At 38.2% G+C, this 19,842-nt stretch overlaps 6 protein-coding genes and 1 long non-coding RNA gene across 12 annotated transcripts in view; 3 read left to right on the forward strand and 4 right to left on the reverse strand.

Annotated features, from left to right (window-relative positions):
- Window positions 1-6: 6 nt before the first annotated feature.
- On the forward strand, window positions 7-1,680 carry LOC104809278 (protein SPOROCYTELESS). Of its 2 annotated transcripts, none has more exons than XM_010535208.2 (3): window positions 7-593; window positions 801-983; window positions 1,067-1,680. In XM_010535208.2, the coding sequence occupies exons 1-3, from the start codon at window positions 39-41 to the stop codon at window positions 1,280-1,282; spliced, it is 954 nt and encodes a 317-aa protein (XP_010533510.1). In that variant the 5' UTR covers window positions 7-38; the 3' UTR covers window positions 1,283-1,680. The 2 variants fall into 2 exon arrangements, with proteins under 2 accessions (XP_010533510.1, XP_010533509.1); XM_010535207.2 differs by having other exon boundaries at window positions 7-605; window positions 1,067-1,678.
- A 1,329-nt stretch (window positions 1,681-3,009) lies between these two features.
- Window positions 3,010-5,567, forward strand: LOC104809279 (universal stress protein PHOS34). Of its 4 annotated transcripts, none has more exons than XM_010535210.1 (3): window positions 3,010-3,816; window positions 4,936-4,987; window positions 5,101-5,567. In XM_010535210.1, the coding sequence occupies exons 1-2, from the start codon at window positions 3,096-3,098 to the stop codon at window positions 4,941-4,943; spliced, it is 729 nt and encodes a 242-aa protein (XP_010533512.1). In that variant the 5' UTR covers window positions 3,010-3,095; the 3' UTR covers window positions 4,944-4,987; window positions 5,101-5,567. The 4 variants fall into 4 exon arrangements, with proteins under 4 accessions (XP_010533512.1, XP_010533514.1, XP_010533511.1 ...); XM_010535212.1 differs by having other exon boundaries at window positions 5,104-5,567; XM_010535209.1 differs by having other exon boundaries at window positions 4,936-4,977.
- Window positions 5,568-6,516: 949 nt separating this feature from the next.
- LOC104809280 (zinc finger protein CONSTANS-LIKE 9) lies at window positions 6,517-7,840 on the reverse strand. Its single transcript, XM_010535213.2, has 2 exons — window positions 7,134-7,840; window positions 6,517-6,903 (listed from the first exon to the last, which is right to left on the reverse strand). Exons 1-2 carry the CDS (start codon window positions 7,728-7,730, stop codon window positions 6,775-6,777), a joined length of 726 nt encoding a protein of 241 aa, XP_010533515.1. The 5' UTR covers window positions 7,731-7,840; the 3' UTR covers window positions 6,517-6,774.
- Window positions 7,841-11,547: 3,707 nt separating this feature from the next.
- On the forward strand, window positions 11,548-12,624 carry LOC104809283. Its single transcript, XR_771127.1, has 2 exons — window positions 11,548-11,771; window positions 12,133-12,624. It is a non-coding gene; the product is annotated as an uncharacterized LOC104809283 (long non-coding RNA).
- Window positions 12,518-13,790, reverse strand: LOC104809281 (probable histone H2A.3). The gene is made up of 2 exons (XM_010535214.1): window positions 13,567-13,790; window positions 12,518-12,979 (listed from the first exon to the last, which is right to left on the reverse strand). The coding sequence occupies exons 1-2, from the start codon at window positions 13,753-13,755 to the stop codon at window positions 12,773-12,775; spliced, it is 396 nt and encodes a 131-aa protein (XP_010533516.1). The 5' UTR covers window positions 13,756-13,790; the 3' UTR covers window positions 12,518-12,772.
- Window positions 13,791-14,220: 430 nt separating this feature from the next.
- On the reverse strand, window positions 14,221-17,198 carry LOC104809284 (dihydroflavonol 4-reductase). The gene is made up of 6 exons (XM_010535215.2): window positions 17,057-17,198; window positions 15,759-15,926; window positions 15,369-15,589; window positions 15,061-15,220; window positions 14,742-14,955; window positions 14,221-14,494 (listed from the first exon to the last, which is right to left on the reverse strand). Exons 1-6 carry the CDS (start codon window positions 17,175-17,177, stop codon window positions 14,329-14,331), a joined length of 1,050 nt encoding a protein of 349 aa, XP_010533517.1. The 5' UTR covers window positions 17,178-17,198; the 3' UTR covers window positions 14,221-14,328.
- Window positions 17,199-19,603: 2,405 nt separating this feature from the next.
- Window positions 19,604-19,842, reverse strand: part of LOC104809285 (WD repeat-containing protein 25) — a 2,706-nt gene continuing 2,467 nt past the window's right edge. For both annotated transcript variants that reach the window (XM_010535219.2, XM_010535217.2), the window contains one exon: window positions 19,604-19,816. In XM_010535219.2, the coding sequence (XP_010533521.1) occupies window positions 19,653-19,816 (164 nt within the window). In that variant the 3' untranslated portion in view covers window positions 19,604-19,652. The remainder of the gene's footprint in view (window positions 19,817-19,842) is intronic.

Consider the following 19,842-nt stretch of genomic DNA (forward strand, 5'->3'; position numbering starts at 1 on the left):
CCCCCCCCCCCCCCCCCCGGCGATCATCGTCAACAACAATGGCTACTCCCCTCTTCTTCATGGCGGCAGATCAAAACCCAGCTGCAAAACCACCGGGAGTACTACTTCCCCTAAACACCCATGTGGTCGGAACCGGCGAGATCCGGTCGGAGCCTCCGAGGAGCCGTGGTCGAAAACCAGGCTCCAAAGCGGCTCTGAACCAGAAGAAGATCAGGCAACGAGGGATGGGCGTGGCTCAGCTCGAGCGTCTCAGGGAGCAAGAAGAGAAGAAAATGGCGGATACGTCGTCGTCCACAATGTCAAACCCTAATACCCGTTTGCCCGTACTCGACCCGGTCGTCTTCGGTTCTTTTCCTGTGCTGCAGGGCCTACCGAGCTGCGGTGGACCCGCAATTTGCCCCGTTCCGGTGGTGCCCAAGATCACCGGGAGCTTCAGCAGGTTTGCTGGGTTCTGTTGTGGAACCGGGTCTGGTCAGATTCTGATCGACCCGGCCCCGGTTTATTCGTCGGAGACTTGGGGTTTTGCTGAGACCTCGAAAGAGCTCTCTTCAATGCCAAAACCACATTTATATAACTGCTCCGATCGCTGCGAGGTTTGCTTCAAGGTCTAGTCTCCTTCCTTTGTTCTTCTTTTTCACAGTCCGTGTTTGGCAAGTGACAAAAACGAGGGAAAATGGCCAGAAAGTCATCATTCAAAACGATTAATGATCTGGGTACCTTTTAAAAAACGTTGTACCATGTTTGGAGTTGGAGGGCTTTTCTGATCTTGTTCTTGCGTGTTCATTTACATGCCGATGCAGAAGAAACGTCACGGCGGGATTAGCAAATACGGGATGATATCTCCGATGAACGGCCACGATGCGCCGGTATTTGTCCAAGAGAGGAATATTCCCAGAATAGGCTATGATCATAGCGATGGATATCTTGCAAGAGCAACACTCCCTCCTGGTTCGCTAAATTGCTCCAATCCATGTGTTAATGAGGTCAGAAATCATACGGTCACTCCATTACATGTATCTATACGTGTTTGTTTGTTATGTATGCTTGTTGATCCCATTGGGTTTAGGGATCAATGGAGATGCTGGGGAGCTACGTGAGAGGAAACCCTAGAAATGGAGGGCATATCCCGCCCAAGGAGTACGAGTTTTTCCCGGGAAAATATGAGAATTTCTCGGGAAAATATGGGCAAATGGCATATACCAGGGAGATGGAAGCTCCAGAAATTTCAGTAAGCGATTGCATCACAGACACATCCGCCATTGATTTGTCCTTGAAGCTTTAAATGTCACACGATGACTTCAACTTTTTTCTTAATCTTCGTGTTTTGCTATTGAATTGGAGCAAAGGTAATGCAGGAGAGAGGGAGGGGAAAGGGAGGGGGAAAAAAAAAACCTTTTTCGGTGTATGCGTTTTAAGACTGAAACAAAAGAAAAACATCAGCTTTTCCATTACCCTTTCGGTTGTTAATCTCAAAACCCTAACCAGAACGCTGAAACATATGTTCTGTTCCATTCCTAAAGGCGTTTCATCAATCTCTCTCTATCTGGGCCGTGTCAGATCTTCAAGCCTTGTTCCTGTCCAAGTGTTCTTTAGTTAGTATGATACTTCATGTTATGATCAAATCTCTAATTGGGTCTAAGGAAACATCGCCTTTCTCATGGAACTCAGATTCGGTTTCTATTTCTTAGAAACTCTTTCTAAATCGCACATTACAATTAAATTCCTTATTAAACACTGACATATGTTTCCAAGGGCTTTATACTTAATTTGCAATGAAACGTATATTTATTCATATGTTTTTATTTATATTACGTCGAATATCACACAATACTATGGTCCGGGGGACACTACAGTAGTTTCCATGCAGAGTTCGTAATATATAATGTTATGTATTTACATATAATGTGAAGTCCGTGTACCGGACGTAGAAGGCCAAGATATGGGGATGGATTCTCCAACCTATTTGGACATCATTTGCAGTAAAAGACTATACGGGACTTTTATTTTAATTTCAGTTTTTGGTTACATTGAATACCCAAACTTAGGTAGTTCAATAGATAAAACGGGACACAAAACATCTGTCATTCTCCGAATTCAAAACTCAAGTTTGGGGAAGGAGCGTATAATTCAAAGAACATGACTGATTCTCGTCCCCAAAATTAGTATGAGTTTCGGTCCAGATCGATTATAAAAAAAATTAAAATTATATCGAACTCAACGCAAAATTCAAAAAAGAAACGCGTTCCTGGTTCAAGCAATTTAATTGGTAATGAGGGTAACTCGATTAATTTGATTTATAGTATAGTGATTGAAGATAAAACAAATAGCATAGTTTATTAAATATTTTGACCCTCAAAGAGTAAATGGAAAAAACTAACCAGTTCTATTCACTTAACAAAGACAGTCAAATACAACTCATTTTTTGTTATAAAAATTGTATTCACCACACACACCCAAAACTCAGATTTGCTCGAGCTCTATTTCGTCGGATTCTTCTCCTAAAATCTTTCAAATTTGTTGAACCTACAACAATCACTTAACAACCAAAACAACTCGTGTAAATAATTACACTAACAGTTTAGAACTTTTATGGTTCACAAAATGTATAATTAAAGCGTATATATTTTGTGTGTAAAACATTGTTCTCTTTAGCCAATGGTTGAAATATATTTAATTAGGGATCAAAGATTTTTCCCGAAGTATATATATAACATAGTCCTCGTTATAGAAGGAAAAATAAGAAATTAAAAGAGAAAATTAGGAGACAAAAACGTGAACGGCAGGATTCGAACCTGGGCGTAATTATGACAATGATTTCTAGCCATGCCCCGGAATGGCGGAAATTTGTTAATAAATTTAGTACTATCATATCAACGGTCGATAAAAGCCCTTCAAAAAGCCCATAAGGCCCAAATAACGGCCCGTCTGGAAAAAGGAGCGGGAGGAGTGCACCGTCTGCCTTCTGGTATGATTCCCATTTTTGTCTATAATAGAATTATGTTATCCGACCAAACAATTGATTAGAGAAATAAAACCAAAAAACACGCTTCTTCTCCCGATCAAAAATCGAAGCAGAGGTCTCCAGATTCAACACGATGAATCCAGACTCCGATCATCCTCAACTTCCCACTATCAAGATCCACCACCCTTCCTCCCCTCGCCACTCCTCCTCCTCCGCCGCGACCCCCACTCCCACCGCCGGTGCCCGCCGGAAGATCGGCGTCGCCGTCGATCTCTCCGACGAGAGTGCCTACGCTGTCCGCTGGGCCGTCCATGATTACATCCGCCCCGGCGACGCTGTCGTCCTCCTCCACGTCTCCCCCACCTCCGTCCTCTTCGGCGCCGACTGGGGCCCTCTTCCCCTCCAGAGCCAGCCTCCCTCCTCCGCTGCTGATCCTAACTCGGCGCCGAGTCAGGAGGATTTCGACGCGTTCACCGCCTCCAAGGTGGTGGATCTCGCCAAGCCCTTGAAGGAGGCTGGGTTTCCTTTCAAGATGCACATAGTCAAGGATCACGACATGAGGGAGAGGCTGTGCCTTGAGATCGAGCGGCTCGGTCTCAGCGCCGTTATTATGGGGAGCCGAGGGTTTGGCGCCGAGAAGAAGGGAAGCGATGGAAAGCTTGGGTCGGTTAGCGACTATTGTGTTCACCACTGTGTTTGCCCCGTCGTGGTGGTGAGATACCCTGACGATCGCGACGGAGACGCGCCCGGAAACGCCGGAGGTGTCGGAGAGGCCATTGTGACGATGAAGTCAGCAGCAGGGGAAGAGGATGAAGACGAGTCTATGCCTGCTGCGCATCACGAGCACCTCAAAGGTCAGGATCAATGATCTTATTCTGTGATTGATATGGATTGTGCTGGGTCTGACTCTGATATGTCATTGTACATTGGGTAAATTTCAATACTTTAGGATAGTGTTTGCTGTTACTGTAGTTACTTGAACTATACGAGGTCATCTTGATGGTCGGAAATGGACACTTGGAAAGGTTTTATCGATTTGATGAAAGATATGGCCGAATGCTGATTAGTTTGCTTCTGCACAAGAGGGGGTTATGATTACACTATTTACTGCCGACAGATGAAGAACGGTCTTCTATTCCGTCTGAATGTCATTAGCCAGCAATGCATCATGCACTTCTTGATTTGTGAACAGAGACCTTGGTCATATAGTTCCCGGCAGTTGAAGTTTCCCTCGACATCCCTTTTGTCTTGTCATTGCAATGTGGTACCTTGTTTCACACTTGGGTAGAAGAAATCTGCGTGAAGTGTTATGTCTCTTGCTTTCTTTTCTTCATTGATTGAGCTTCTTCCTCGAGCTGGACTTATAGAAGTTGTGGTTGTCTGCAAACCATGCATGTTTAACTGATCTATACAGTTACCCTAGGATTCCTGTTCCCTGCAACTCGTGCGAACTAGCTTTAGCATTTATCTCATTTCAGGCTTCATTTTTGTCAATCATTAGATTTGTTCATGGCCTGTTGTTAATATTCCAACTTCATATAGATTGTCCGTTAATATATAGATTCCGTCAGATGCCTAAATTTTGGTCCATCAAGATTCAAAAATGCATATTGTGTGTGGGGTTTTGTTTTGCCGTGTTCCTGACTATGAAGAAGCACTATTTGCTTGGGAATATATGAATTGAACTTGTCAGTCATCGCGAGGAAAAAATCAGTTGGGGTCGTTTCCCTCTCTCCTATATTCTTAGAAGCGACTTTGCAAATTTGTCTAGTGAATACTAATTCTTATATGAAAGTTTTGTTTTTTCTGAGTTTCTGATGCATGTAGTAGCCTTATCCCAGTGGTTGAAAGAAGTGGATATAAGTTGATCTTTATCCGTCGATTTTAATGGATTCTGGATAAGGGCATTCCGGATTTTCTCTCCTCTCATATATAAAGTTGTGATATCTTCGTTTCTGTTTGTCTAACTACAGATGATTAAACCCTATCGGCTTCTCCCTCGCCAGCCACCGCAGGTATGTATATGTATGAACCTGTCCACTATAGTCGCCTTTTCTTTCCATAGTTCTCTTCAACACCACACATAGTTCTTGCAAGCCCTTTGATGATCCTTTCTTCGTCTTTTTCCGAAAATCCAGAAGGCATGCAAGGCTTTGGATCATCTTTTGGATTGTTTATGAGGAGGGTCTGTGAGTTCATCTTTCGGTACCACGGAGTAGTCGAATTCTCAGTTTGATCTCTCTCTTACGAATGTGTTACAACCAAACATGACCCTTTGGGGGGGGGGGGCATATTATATCTCTCAATATGATCGGTTGCTTTGTTCCGTGTTTCTCTGTTTTTGCTTCCATTTTCGTTTTGTAGCTTCTTGGAACCTCTCATTTGTTCTGTTGACTTTTTTTTTGGGTGGGGGTGGTTTGACAATCTCTATTATTTTTAATCCAATAGTCAACTTTGGAAACAGGATGAGACCGGCAGATTAGGTTATTTGGTTAGATTATTTTTCATTTGAATTTTACAGTAAGAAACACGATACACAATCCCTTGTTCTTGTTTTTTATTTTTATTTTTATTTGGAGGGCCATCAAATGTGGCATCTTTCCCACTAATTTTGCAAAGAAAGTTGAGAAGAGCAAGGCATATGAGGGCCACATGTTTTTATAATTATAAAATACAATGTCTCAAAGGGGATTGGTAAATAATGAATTGAAATCCCCCTCCCCTAAGGCTCTTTTCTAATATCTTCATGCTTTATAACCCGTCAAATATCATATTAGAAAGTTTGAAATGTAAATCCCATGAAAATTGTTTTTTTTTTTGGTATAATGTGAATTGCATTCCAAAAAAAAAGGTTTTCGTTTACACACCGATCATTTGACCGTATTTACAAATCAAAATTACATAACAAGAAATATTATTTTTATATTATTATTATTATTATTATATGCTCAATTTTGACGATAGAGCGACGAAGGTAATTCTTCTTTTGTATTTTATGCCTCAAAGAGGGAAGCCAAACTATGGAGGCCAATGGGTTTGCAACTACTCTCTGACCATTCCATTGGGCTGAAGTGATGAGTGGAACCCATGTTGTTGTACTGCGAGGGGGAAGTATCCGCAAAAAAAAATAAAGAAAAAAAGGAAAAACAATAGTACAATATATATAAAAAAAAAACACGTGAAGTGGGAATATGGTGATGATAAGCTAGAAAGTGGGCGAAAGCATCAAATTTGGACCGCCGAGAACCATTTGCAAGACACGACAGAGGTTCAACGTTCTTGCCAAATGATGTAATAAAATTTTAAAAAATACCCATGAATTAAAACCATATTTTTTTGGGGGGAGGGGGGTTGTATGTAACCATGCAGGCCCCACAAGCCTTTGTTTGAGTGGTCGCAGTTTCACATAACGTCAATCACACACATAATGCAGACCTCTTCTGTACCAAGAGATTTTTCCATCTGTCCAATTTCTCTAACCCTTTTGAATCATAGCCTTAAATCACATTTAACTCAATTTGTAATGGCGACCATCCAAAACCATACTATTTGAAAAATCTGGAATCTTTATGAAATAACTTTATTCGAGCAAACAAATTAATTGTTTCATTAGAGATTTACACAATCATCGCTTTAATCATCATATGTTTTCTGTTTATGTAAGATTTGAGAGGACATTGGTCATTGGGAAATGGAAAAGGAAAAGTGGTGGGTGGGATAGCAGGGAGGACAAATACCCAAAAGCAAAATCAACGGCTGTGATCTCTGCTCATTTGGGCAAGATCGTGACCGTCCGATGATGGATCTGTGTTTCATCTCATGATGGAGTTTGATAACAGCCGTTGCTCTCGATGGGTTTGGCCATTGCCGTCTGTTGACGATCGCTTCGATGGTCGATAATTGTTGGAATCGTGAGGCGAAGAAGAGCAAGCGATCTCCTCCTGCATTTCAAAAAACATGAATTTCGCTCTCCGTTACTTCCTGTTTGTTTCCTGGGAAAATCCACATGGATGATTGCAGAAATAAATCCCGGAATCGATTGATTTAACAGTGGGAACCCAAGCTATAATCCGTATTCAATCATCTCAGATTTCTGGAAAAAAATTATTTCAAAAAAAAATTCTGGAAAAATTTCAACAAATCACCCAAACGAATGAAGAATGTTTCATACATCGGAGTAAAGAAGATCGGGATTCCTCTTCGCCGTCAAACACCCTCCGCCGCGTCGAGGGAAAGCCTCAACGCCGCCTCCGCCACTGCTGCTGACCGAAGACGACGAGCTCGCCACCGGCGGCTGTAGCGCCGCCGCCCACGGAACCACCTGGTTCTCCGCCTCGTCATCCTCTTCCTCATCATCATCATCGGTGTACTCATCATCATCGTCGTCGTCGCCGTCTTCCTCACCATCATCGTACGATTCCGCGCCGCCATCGTCGCCGCCGAACCGATCTCCGTCATAATCGTGACGGTTGGTCTCCTGGCTCCGATTCTCAGACAGATCGGTGCCGTTTCTACTGCTGCTGCCTCCGCCGGTGTTCTCGAGGGAGACGCAGGAGTCGCAGGCGGAGACGATGGGGCCGAGGCGGGGACCGGTGGCCTTCCATGGCGTCGGACACTGACACGAGCTGCAGAGGAGGCACCGCGTGTGCTTCGCCACCAGGAAGTTAGCTCCATGAACCTTGTGGTCGCAGTCCCAACACAGACTCGCCTGGTCCGACTCGCAGTACATTCGCGCGACACCTCCACAAAGCTCACACTTTTTGTTCATCGTATAGTTTCTCTCTCTCTCTATATATATATATATATATGCGCGTGTATATATATGGAGATTCTCTTAGTTTCTTCTTTCTTCTTCTCCTCCGCCTGTTGTTTCTTCTGCGGACACAAATAAGGGCGAAGAAGACGGGAAGGGAAAGTTGCAAGTTGTAGAGCAGAGAGGCCTCTCTATTTCGTGGCCGTAATTTATTTCGAGGGTACTTTCGCCATTATAACCCGCAAAAAATCTATTTTTAAATATTACCTCAAAGTTTTAATCTCATTTTTTTAACGGAAAATTGTTTTTGGATAATTATGGGTTCTGTATTATCCTTACCTGGGGTTTTATAAGAAAATAAATATTACTTAAATATTAAATCTCGAGCTGTTTCTGTTCTCTCATTGTTGACAAAGGCGTACGGGTTGCTTATACGTGTCGGACTCTGATTCGTTGGTCTTCAAATTCAGATATTTTTCGGGGGAGGATGAGAGATTTGGGAGATGACGTGGCAAGACCTAATGAAGGGGAGATCCTGAAGAGTCCTATGTGGACGAATCAGGTTCTCAAATGGGGTATGGAGCCATGTGAGCCCACCTGGGATTTGTCTGGATCTTGGACACGTTTATTGGGCCCCACTCTCTCTCTCTCATCCTCACCATTTATTTTTCCATTCCTTTTTATTTTCTAATTTCTCATTTCTTTTTTTAAGTGTACGATTGTATAATAAATGATGATGGCGATTATTTTAAAGGAAAATCTTAAAAATTATTCATCTATCACTTAATTATCAGTTTATATCTAATTTGATACGAATTTACTTGATATAAAAGATAATCAATAGAAATAATAAATTTTTTTAACAACACGTGATTTAAATAGTTTTAATAGATGAAAATCTTCTAAATCTAATTTAAATATGATTAAAATATTTTGAAACATGGTATATAAGACACTAAATACGAATGATGAACTTATTTTGGTCACAGTTTACTATCGATCATGAACGACCGATCGTATCCTTCTGAATACGGTCTCATTTTAGTCCGAGAGTACAAACGACCCTTCGTCACTTTGATAAACTACCGATCGTGCCTTCTGAGTGTTTATCAATTTTACTCCGAGTGGACAAACGGTTCGATCGTTCCCACGATGATCGACGGATCGAATGTTTTGAGCGATTCGACAATTTTCTTAGAGAGGACGATCGATCGATCGCTCCATAAGTGATGACCGATTGTGATGAAAATTACGTGATTTTCTCTAAACTCACTGTTTTGAGATCTTTATGGTTTTAGTTTATTTATTTTTGCCTTTCATTGTAAAATAACCATTTTTTCTTATCAATTTGAGAGTTTTTCTTTAAAGTTTCTTAAAAAACTATAGCAATCGAACTCATTGAATCACATAAAAGTTTATTCAACTTATCAAATACTAACCTTGTGTCTGCGCCGTCATTTAGGACGTCACGAATTCTATCTACATTTGCGTTATTCGGTTATTAGAGTTATTGGGATTTTATTCCTATGGTCTAGAAATCATATATCACCTAAAAGGGTATTTACCCTCACATGCCGAGAGTACTTCACTTTGATCTTGACTCTATACTTCTAGCGGCTTTAGAAACAAGGCACATTATTTTCATTTTTCCAATTGCATTGAACTCATAGAGAGAAAAAAATAGATAGAACTCGAATAAAAAAATGCATAAAAATCTGTGAGAAGTTTATCGACACATATTCTTGAATAGAAAGGTCTTCATAATATATGATCCACAATAGAGATGAAACCTCACTGAACGACGACAGGTTTCACTAGTAGTTCTGCGGATACCCTTTAAGTCATTTTATAGACAAAAACAAGAAAAGAAAAGTATTCTTGTGATTAGTATGAATGTGTAAGGTTTAAAGGTAACCTCGTGATCTATAAAAAAAGTATTCTTTTGATTCGTTGGAAGACCATTAGAATATTTTTGACTGGAGATCGTAGAAATGGAATGGGTTGGTTCAATCTTGGGTTTAGTCATGTAACATCAAATTTTCTTAGCTTGAACACTACTCTAGAGATGTCAAAATGGGTATATCCAACACGTTTAATCCCGAGCAGTTTGGATTAATAGATTTAGGGTTCGACTGGTTGTACCGCAGCGGTTACGGTTGCGGGTGGCAGCGTTTTCAGAACGTTTGATAGCGATTATAAATGATTAATACTGACTGGTTGAGAAGTTGTTGTTGGTAGCGATTGCGGGTGGGTGCAGTTAGAAAGGAAAGGTTCATTACGATTGCGGTTATATTTTGATATAAATTGTCAAAAAAAATATTATTTAAAAATAATTTTTTATAATAGTTTTAATTAAATTTTTTGTATCATTTGATAAAAATTATTTACTAAATTTATAATAATTAAATAATAAATTTAAAATATAAATATTATAACAAAATCATCACAAATATATATATTAATGTTTTATATAATTTCTAATAAAAATATTTTAGTTTTTTTGTCAAAACGCCGGAAACCGCTACCAAAACGCAAGTTGGAAGCTGCGATTAGAAAACACAAGTTTGGTTGCGATTGCGGTTGGTTGCGGTTCAACCAGTCAGTTTTTCAATCGCCCGCAACCGCCGAAAATCGTAACCGCTCCGTTTGCGAGTGGCGGCGGTGCAACCAGTCGCCCCCTTAATGGGTTGGATTAATTATCTTCAAAACCAAATGGGTTGGGTTAGCTCAATTAACATATTCGGTCTAATTGATTTATTAATTACCATATTTAGATTTGGATGGTTTTAATTTGGATTTAAAAAAAAAAAAAATTGGTTCGATTCATATTGAATTCACATTTAGTTTTTAAATAGAATTTCGATCAATTCGGATTTAATTCAAATTTGTACATGGAGTTACATTCGATTCAAATTCATTTTTTTTCATATGATTTTATTTGATTCGTAGTCGATATCGAATTCGGTTTTTACGTATGATTTCACTCGATTCGGATTCGATTCGATTCAATTTCGAACATAGGATTACATTCAATTCGAATTCCATTACATTTCGGTTTCTACCTATGATTAAGTTCGATTTGATCGGAATCGATTTAGATTCGATTTTTATATAGAATTTCGTCCAGTTTGAATTCACACACATATATATATATATATATATGATTACGTTCGATTAATAGTCAATTTTTATATAATTTCATTCAATTTGAATTCAATTACAATTCGATTTTTATATAATCAAATAATTTAGATTAATTGTATAGTGGGTTTGTTGGGTTTGTTGGGTAAACCCATTCAACTCATAACCCAAATAACCGAATGGGTTAAATCCATCTAATCCATTTAATAAAATTAACCAAATGGGTTGAACCACAAACTATTATTATTGGGTTGAGTTGGATTAACCCATTTAACGCAACCCAATTAAATCTCTAAACACTACAAAAAAATAGATGAATCCTAATTGATTAATCTGTTTAAAATTTTCTAACAGATTTTCGTTGGACACATTCCAACGGGAATTCAAGGATAGTGCAAAGAAGACGTCCGTTGAAAATCCGTTTAAATTTGCAATAAAATTTAAAAAATTTCAATGGTATTTTTTACGTATATCCGTTGAAATAAACGACCATTGGATAAATTGTGCTCCATCGGTTATCCGTTAGAAATATCAATGGATATTCATCAAAATTGTTGACGTTAGCAGAATCTAACGTTCAAAGGTCATCCATTGATATTTTCAACGAATGTTTGTTGGAAGGTTGATTATATATAGTCATCTGCCACTCGTTTCTTAAATCATTTTCTCAATTCATTCTACTATCGTTTTGTCATCCACAAAATCTATAAAAATATCTTCTTCATCAAATAGGAATGTTATTACATCGCAAAAATGGATGCTGAAGAAATCATAACCTCAGGGTAAGAGGAAGATCCTTGCAGGTGTGACACTGAAGAAATCGTAATCTCAAACAAATTCAACAAATCAAAATGCTTTCAATGGAGATTTGATTTGTATCAGGACCTTATCAATCAGCAACATCATAGATGTTAGGTAAAGTTATGAAATGTTTGATGAACAATGACCACGATGTTTACCGCCTTCTTTTCCTATTTTGAGAAACTATTACAACCTCTTTCAAAATTTCATCCTCTGGTTTTAGATACCTTGACATATTCCAAACACAGCATCCCACAACGATCATTTTTCAAGTTATCTAGGGTACCAATTTTGGCCTGCAACCTAAATTTATTCTAAAATATCGGGTTTTGGGTCTAAATTTTTTGTTCCAAAAGTATTTGATTTTTCGGTTTAGATTCAAATCAAATTTCGGGCCTAAAAATTTTAACTGATTTAGATTTTTTTAAAAATAAACTAATGCCAAAGTTTTTAAAAATATCTATGAATCTTATAGGATCGGACTTCAGACGTATAGGTACGAAAAAAATCAGACGGACTAACCCAAAATCTTCAGACTGAGTGCGGACGCAGACAAGACCGACCCATTTGACATCCTATCCAGACACAAGCACAAGATACTTTCGAAGAGATCGCATGCCTCTGTACTTATGTGACAGACTTATCTTTGTTCGAAATCTGAAGCATGCTACCCAAAGAATTGACAGATTTCAAAGGCATAAGAGGAGATTCACAATGGTCAACCACCTGAAACATTTCATGGTGGATTTTGGAACATCCATTTCTGTTTCCAACACATTCTTGAAAGACCATGACTGTAACTCCGGTTTTGCATACAAAATGGACATCGGAAAAAACAAGTCTCCGGGACAAAGATCAAGTGATCAAAAGAAGTTATCATTTCACAACTTATAAAAGATACACTTCATATATTCACGCAACTTAAAAGCTTACAGATACTAAGAACACAACGCAAGAGAAAAACTGGAAAAGATAAGAAGGCATATCACAACCCTAATCAATGAAAAAAAAGGCTAAAAGAAGCAAGTTCTAGCGCTAAAATCGCAGGGGCAGGGTTTGAGGCTTCACATCCAAATGTGTGGAAAAGAGACAGATCTTTTCCATACATGCCAGGATTAATCTTCATCAGCGGGCTTTGAGGGTCCAGTTTTCTTAGGGAGGAGGAGATTGTGAATGTTGGGCATTACTCCTCCATTGGCAATGGTGACATCGCCAAGAAGCTTGCTTAGCTCTTCATCGTTCCTCACCGCAAGCTGAATGTGTCGAGGTACAATTCGGGTTTTTTTGTTGTCCCTTGCTGCATTTCCAGCAAGCTCAAGAACCTATCAATGACAACCAAAGTTCAATATCACATAACCAAGAATCTTTCAAACAGTACAAACAATTTACAGATAGTCTCAAAATTAGTCAATCGTATTGAGAAATCCAAGAAGACTTTAGCCCAAGTAAGTTAGAACCTCCGAAACCATGATGTTAACTAAGTCTGATTTCAGGTATCCCGAACCCAGATGGTACAGCAGAAAACGAAGGCGTGTGGGTTAATAAAGAAGAAAAGGGAAAGAACAGAGAATCGATTATCAACCAAACGGAAATTTCGAACTCGGTGTGAATCCGAATCCAACTCGTGAACGCAGAACCATGAGAAATTAGGCTAGAGATCAAAATATGCGAATAAATTTAAATAAACCTAATCTAATTTTAGAAACAATGGGCAGAATTTCGCGTACAAGAGACTTGATGGAAGAGACGTCACACAACAAATCCCCAAACCTAATATTGAAATCTCACAAAAATAGAGTTCAAATCCCCTAGTTTCACCAGGGCATGACGACAACCAATAGGGAAAAGAGAGACCCTTGACGATCAGTCAATTGACGAGAACGAGCAGAAATGAAAAGACAATAATCACCTCCGCCGCGAGATACTCGAGAACAGCGGCGAGATATACCGGAGCTCCTGCCCCGACACGCTCGGCGTACTTCCCAGCCTTGAGGAACCGAGCGATACGACCGACAGGAAATTGAAGCCCAGCCTTGCTGCTACGTGACGTAGCCTTCTTCGATGCTCCAGATCCCAGGGTTTTTCCCCGACCCGCCATTATTACGACCAGAAGCTTTCACACGAAGGAGGGGAAGAGCAACGGTTCGATCGTTCCCACGATGATCGACGGATCGAATGGAAAATATATACAGCTGGAGGGTAAAAATATTAGCCAATAAGATGAAAGTGCGAGGATGTATAGAATATACCGTTGGATGGGAATCAAAGGAAGGGCTGAGATTTGAAGTAAGAGCACCCGCCACATTCCGTACGACGAGACGAACTCCGAAATTTTCACGAAAAAGAAATGCCCTTTTTAAAATGAATTGGGCCTACAAATGTTAATGGGCTTAGATAATTATTTCTCCATAATCATTTTAATATATAGCTTTATTCGCCCACGTCTATTTTTTGGGTGTCATGCCCAAGACCTCAGAAATACTATGCTACGACCATTTTTTTTCCATGAAAATATGCACATACAAGTATACATACATGTATACATACATACATATACCTTGTGTATCATAATAATGTCTTCTCTAAATTATCAAAAAATATTATAATATATGTTCAGGATACATAATTGTATTACGGAAATAAAATAGATTTGATGGATTTATTGCAATAGTCATATGCTTTTTGTTTGAGGTAAAAACCCATGTTTCATACAAGCATGTACCGTTTGGTGTATGATTTCTTCAACGCCAAATTTGTATTCAAACCCCAAATCTATTAGCTTCTTTGAAGATATCAGAGGGATCGTTGGTTCCTCCTTCTCTCCCTCCTCATCCACCCTGCAACCAAAAAACAATTATTGTTATTATTTTTGAAATTAACAAATCAATATATATATATTCATGTCATATTTTTTTCAAATAAACATTAGAAGAATCTTATTCTTAATTATTTCATTCAACACATGAAAAACATAGATGATATCGAAAAATTTACCTAACATTCAGATACGATTTCATTTACCAGCAGTGGAATACATATTTCACGTGGTACAATGAAGGCACTAAGGGTAGAGATATAACTTACATTTGAATTTTAGAGAAATTAGGGTACCCCTTGGAGAGATGATGAATCAATTGGGACATAACACAGGAGCCAACGCAACAGATGTATTGGCCTCGAGCTTTTTGGTGTTGCATCAAGAAGAGATGTGCATTGCAAATATCTTCAATGTGGACCAAAGCAATGGAACCCATCCTGTTCTTCACAGCAGACAATATTGAGAAGAACTTCGGATCACCTGCTCTTTTTTTTTTTTTTTTTTATAAATCCCGTATGTTATGCATTAGATCATATTTTTCAATATCTTATCATTAGAAATGTTGGTTTTTCACAATTGTGCAACCTGTAATTGGGGACAACATGACTTGAATGCTTGAGGGAACACAAGGAGTGAGGAATGGACCAGACACAGTAGTTGTAATGACTGAGACAAGATCCATCCCTTTCTTCTTCGCATATTTGAACGCTTCTTCCTCCGATATGAGCTTCGAGAGTACATACACCTATCTCACAATCCATATCACGCCTTCAAAACACACTTCTAAGTTGCCATATAGTCGGTAGTTCAATGTAGAATGTATGTATGTATGTATGTATGTATGTATGTATGTCATGAAAGATCAAAGGATATATATGACTGTTAGATGTTACCCATCCACTCGCTCGGGTTCTGTTAACATGGTCTATGGTGGTCTTGCAAGTTTCATCCACAGTAGATATCCACTGTCCATCAATCTCATCCTTGGCCGTGAGAGTACTAACGGATGATGTGAAGACAACTCGTTTCACTGATTTAGACACCAAACAGGAGCCAAGCACATTCTGTACTCCCCTTATTGCCGGATCTATGATTTTGCTTTGGACATAACTCTCTGTGACACCCACAAAATAACACCAAAACTGATAATTAACTTCCGGTCTTTCATGAACAAGACACATATTCTATTGATCTTGAAGTTTTGGATTGGTCTATATATGTTTTTTTTTTTTTAATCCAAGTAGGAATATCTCAGGAGTGATCAATACCAATTAGGGTATTACCGATATTTTGATTGGGTGCGAAAGCGAACTCCATGGAAGCTGCCACGTGGAAGACGCCGTCACAGCCCTTCACGGCCTCGTCAAAGCTGCCATCTTCTTGGAGGTCAGCTCGGAACAATCTGATCCGTTCGTTATCGGTCCATTTCGATAGAAAATGCTGAGATTTTTCTGTCATGTAAAGCTCTTGTTTTAGTGAACGTTGCAAGAAATATTAATGGTGCCTAGCACGAACCAACCCGTTTTGCATCTCTATTACCATACGTAAATTTCTAGTGGCATCGGATTTTTGGATTAGATTCTTTACTCACTCTTACATATTTATCTTTATATATCCGGATGCGGACGTGGTACGTCGCATTTAGATTTTAGAGTCACTCTATACATTTGTCTATTTTTCACTATACGCGCATTTCGATATAAGAATCGTAACTAGAAAACGACTCAATGTTTATATCACATGAATTTATACATTAAGTTTTTTTTTTGTTGCCACCTACCATAAAATCTCTTTTTATCCAGGATTGGAATCAATTAAACAATAGTGAATTCATGAATAGGCAGAGTATGTAACCAAATTGAATATGATATAAGAATCAAATAATTATGATTTGTTTAAAAGTCACTGCAAAATCGAAAACAATCCTAAATCGAATTTAATAAAAAAATAACCGAAAATCAAATTTTTTTTAAAAAAAAATGAAAAGTTCTTCAATAAAAACCAAAATATAACCAAACCGAATCAACTTTAACAGAAATATTGAATGATAATAGCTTTTTAAAAATAAATAATCAAATATGAGTATAAAAGCGAAACATAAAACGATCACCTCTTTATCGTAATGGAAATCATTGGGATCAGATCCATGAGACTAACAAAGTGAGGGGTTTGCGTTAAACATCAAATTTCCAATTTTTTGGGAAATTTCAATTTTTATTTTATAACGGTGGGAACCCGCCATACGGCCTTTTGGACCGGACCCCGGCCGCCCCAGCCCTAAGGCCGGACAGTCGGTATGTCGACAGTAAATCCCCGATCCTGCGCAATAGCTGACAAACCACGCAGAGCAGTTAAATCAGCCGAAGCTGACCGGCTCAAAAGGAAATTCAGCATCGGTGAATTTCGAACTCACAACCTCGTAATTTCAATTTATTTTGATAAACCGAGTTTAAGAAGTTTGTACATAAATGGTACATATACGTATAATGGACGGATCATGCGTAAGGATAGGCATAATCTCCTTGATCTAAGATTATATGTAAATCGTGAAAGAAGAAGAGTAAGATGAAGAAGAAGATACCAAAATCTCTAAGAGTGGCATGGACAGTGTACCCTCTTTGGAGAAGAGTCTCGACCAGCCACGAACCAATATACCCACTCGCGCCCGTCACACAATACGTCGCCGTTTCCTCTCTCTTCATCTTCCCCCCCTTCGAAGCCCTTCTCGCGAGAGAGAGAGACGGTGACCATAAAGCGAGCAAGGTCGGTCATTATATATTAAACAAATGCCCCCCCCACAAAGGTTGAATAATTAATTATTATTGCGCATCATTATTGTATCTTTATTTTTGTTTTATGTATGATATTTATGATGATTCCAAAGATGTGTCTTCCAACGTGACATTTGGAAGCTACACACCTTACTCTTTTGGCTTCATTATTATATTTGGTCAAATTTGATTCCATTACCTTACATCACGTGAGTCCCGGGACTGGTCGTAAAGAAAGACATATTTTTGGAACACAAATCACGTTATTACCAAAGAAAACACATTTTTGGAATACAAATCACACTATTACCAAAAAAAATCGTATATATCTTTGTGGAGTTTATACAGTAACATTGTATATATGCATGCATGTGTATTTGCGTCGTTAGGGAAGTCAACCGCCCAATTTATTGATTAGCTGTTTTTTGAATATTTTTTCCAAAATACCACAAAAAATGTGATATTTTCCGAATATGCTTTATAACTAAAAGTATACCGTTGTCGTTTTTGGTCTTGTTCGTACAAACGAAACGGCAGGCGCTTTCCCTCTCAAACAGAGAAACGACAACCAGTTTGTCAAAACGGCGATAAAACTGGCGGTTCTTTTCACTGTGTTAAATACAAGGAAAACAGAGAAACATTGTAAATTTGTAATACACAGCTGGAAGAGCTAAATGGGAAGATAGATGAAGAAGAAGGGAGATTGAGGTGCTAAGAAGCGGTGGCCGAAGTGGTGGCTACTTCGGTGCTTTCTTTATCCTTAGTCTCCTTAAGTTTCTTCCACGTCTCTGCACTGTCGATGATTTCCCTTGTTTTTACGAGGTACCTTACCTTCTGCCCATCTTCGAGGATTTTTTGACCCACCAGGCTCCGCAAGTTCTGTTCTTTCGTTCGAGCTGTGGATCGGCGCTTCAACCTGGAAAAAATGAGAGATTTCCAAACACCCATCATTCAGTCCTTGAACTCGAAACATGGAAAGTGAGGAAGGATGCTATGGAGTGTGTATGTATATTAGTGATGGACAAAAAGTTTAGTGCAACTTTTAGCAAAAAGGGGCGTGTGGAAAGGCTGCCAAATGAACAAGAAGGGCATTCTTCTGTAAATGATATATTTATCAGGGTGGGCCATCGGGATATTATAAATGATATATAAGTAGATAAACGGTTACATTCGGTTTATTCGGTTACGGTTAATTGGGGTTCAGTTTTTCAGCTTACGCTTATTTCGGATTTCAAAAAATTATAACTAAATCGTTATTTAATTTTAATCACTTCGGTTCGATTCGGATATATATCGATCGGGTTCGTTTTGATTATTTTGGATTCGGTTATTTTGTCATCCATACCATCCTCCTCTATCGTCGTCGAAATAGAAATCTCACGAAAATTTTCACTCTTCACCAAATTAACAACTCTTTTTTTAGATTAGATTAATATAAATGTTTAGATTACGGCATTAGTATATGAAACTATGATTTCTGTTTGATGTAGCATTTTAATAGACATTGGTGCAAAAATATTTATTAATTTCCAGAATTTCTACTATAACCAATATTGATTGACAATCTCATTCTTTTTTATTAATATATAATTTCATTTCAGATATAAAGAAATTATAAACATAACTATCTTTTCAAACTAAAATTTTTAAATCAAAACATGTAATTTTCACAAAAATATATTTGATTTTATCACATGTCTATTCAAACACTAAATATTGATGACAATTATCAGGATTTAATTATTTTTTATAAAAATAGTCAAATTATATGGATAAATAAAATTTTATACTATGGATTATAGTTATTGAGATTTAATAGATGACAATTATTAGGATTTATATAAATTTTTATAAGAATAGTCAAATTATTTGGATAAATAAAATTTTATACTATAGTTATTGAGATTTAAAAATTTTAACAAATGAAATCAAATTATTTGGATATTAAAATTTTATTTCTTTTTATTTTTGGAAGAGAAATAAATTGAACATTATAAATTTATTTTATTTTAGAAATTTTGATTTATTCTTTGACATAATTTAAGTTGAATTGAATTATTTATAAAATATTATTAATATCTATCAATAATGAATTAAACAATAAAGTAATTATGGTTTAATTAATTAAATGGATTTGTTGAATTTAATTGGATTTTATAGATGAACCCAATCTATTTAAGTTTTATTTTGTTATTGTTGGGCAGGATTCAAAATATCACAAAACTCCCATATAGGTTTGGGTTTATTGGACTGCGCTGCCAAATTTGACAAGTCTAAATTCTAGCATCTTCTGCAACAAAGTTTTCATCTTCCTTTATTCTGTGTCATGTCGTGCGTGACCTCTGGAGCTTTCTTACCGTTTAAACGTTTCATGATCATATGGAAACGGAATGAACGAAAAAAATCTCACTCGAAAATGGAAACTTCTCCGTCCCAACTGCAAGAAGCGATAACGTTGCTTAAAACCGGGTGATGAGCAATGTCGAGGCAGGGCTGTTCATAAGCCTTTATCTTCTTGATGACATCCGAGGATTTGTAGCCGTAGATGTATATGGAACCATCGGCAGAGCCTGAGGCTAGGGGTTGGCCATCCGGG

The sequence above is a fragment of the Tarenaya hassleriana genome, unplaced genomic scaffold (assembly GCF_000463585.1).
Source record: "Tarenaya hassleriana unplaced genomic scaffold, ASM46358v1 Cleome16, whole genome shotgun sequence".
NCBI classification, from domain to species: Eukaryota; Viridiplantae; Streptophyta; class Magnoliopsida; order Brassicales; family Cleomaceae; genus Tarenaya; species Tarenaya hassleriana.

Excerpts from the sequence above, each read along its gene's own strand:
- LOC104809278 (XM_010535207.2), top strand. The coding sequence starts at position 39 with ATGGCTACTCCCCTCTTCTTCATGGCGGCAGATCAAAACCCAGCTGCA. Across the intron at positions 606-800 it reads GCTGCGAGGTTTGCTTCAAG|AAGAAACGTCACGGCGGGAT; the intron begins GTCTAGTCTCCT and ends ATGCCGATGCAG. Across the intron at positions 984-1,066 it reads CCAATCCATGTGTTAATGAG|GGATCAATGGAGATGCTGGG; the intron begins GTCAGAAATCAT and ends CATTGGGTTTAG.
- LOC104809279 (XM_010535210.1), top strand. The coding sequence starts at position 3,096 with ATGAATCCAGACTCCGATCATCCTCAACTTCCCACTATCAAGATCCAC.
- LOC104809280 (XM_010535213.2), bottom strand. The coding sequence starts at position 7,730 with ATGAACAAAAAGTGTGAGCTTTGTGGAGGTGTCGCGCGAATGTACTGC. Across the intron at positions 6,904-7,133 it reads CCGATCTTCTTTACTCCGAT|GAGGAGATCGCTTGCTCTTC; the intron begins GTATGAAACATT and ends TTTGAAATGCAG.
- LOC104809281 (XM_010535214.1), bottom strand. The coding sequence starts at position 13,755 with ATGGCGGGTCGGGGAAAAACCCTGGGATCTGGAGCATCGAAGAAGGCT. Across the intron at positions 12,980-13,566 it reads TCGAGTATCTCGCGGCGGAG|GTTCTTGAGCTTGCTGGAAA; the intron begins GTGATTATTGTC and ends TGTCATTGATAG.
- LOC104809284 (XM_010535215.2), bottom strand. The coding sequence starts at position 17,177 with ATGAAGAGAGAGGAAACGGCGACGTATTGTGTGACGGGCGCGAGTGGG. Across the intron at positions 15,590-15,758 it reads CGCACCCAATCAAAATATCG|AGAGTTATGTCCAAAGCAAA; the intron begins GTAATACCCTAA and ends TGGGTGTCACAG. Across the intron at positions 15,221-15,368 it reads GAACCCGAGCGAGTGGATGG|GTGTATGTACTCTCGAAGCT; the intron begins GTAACATCTAAC and ends ATTGTGAGATAG.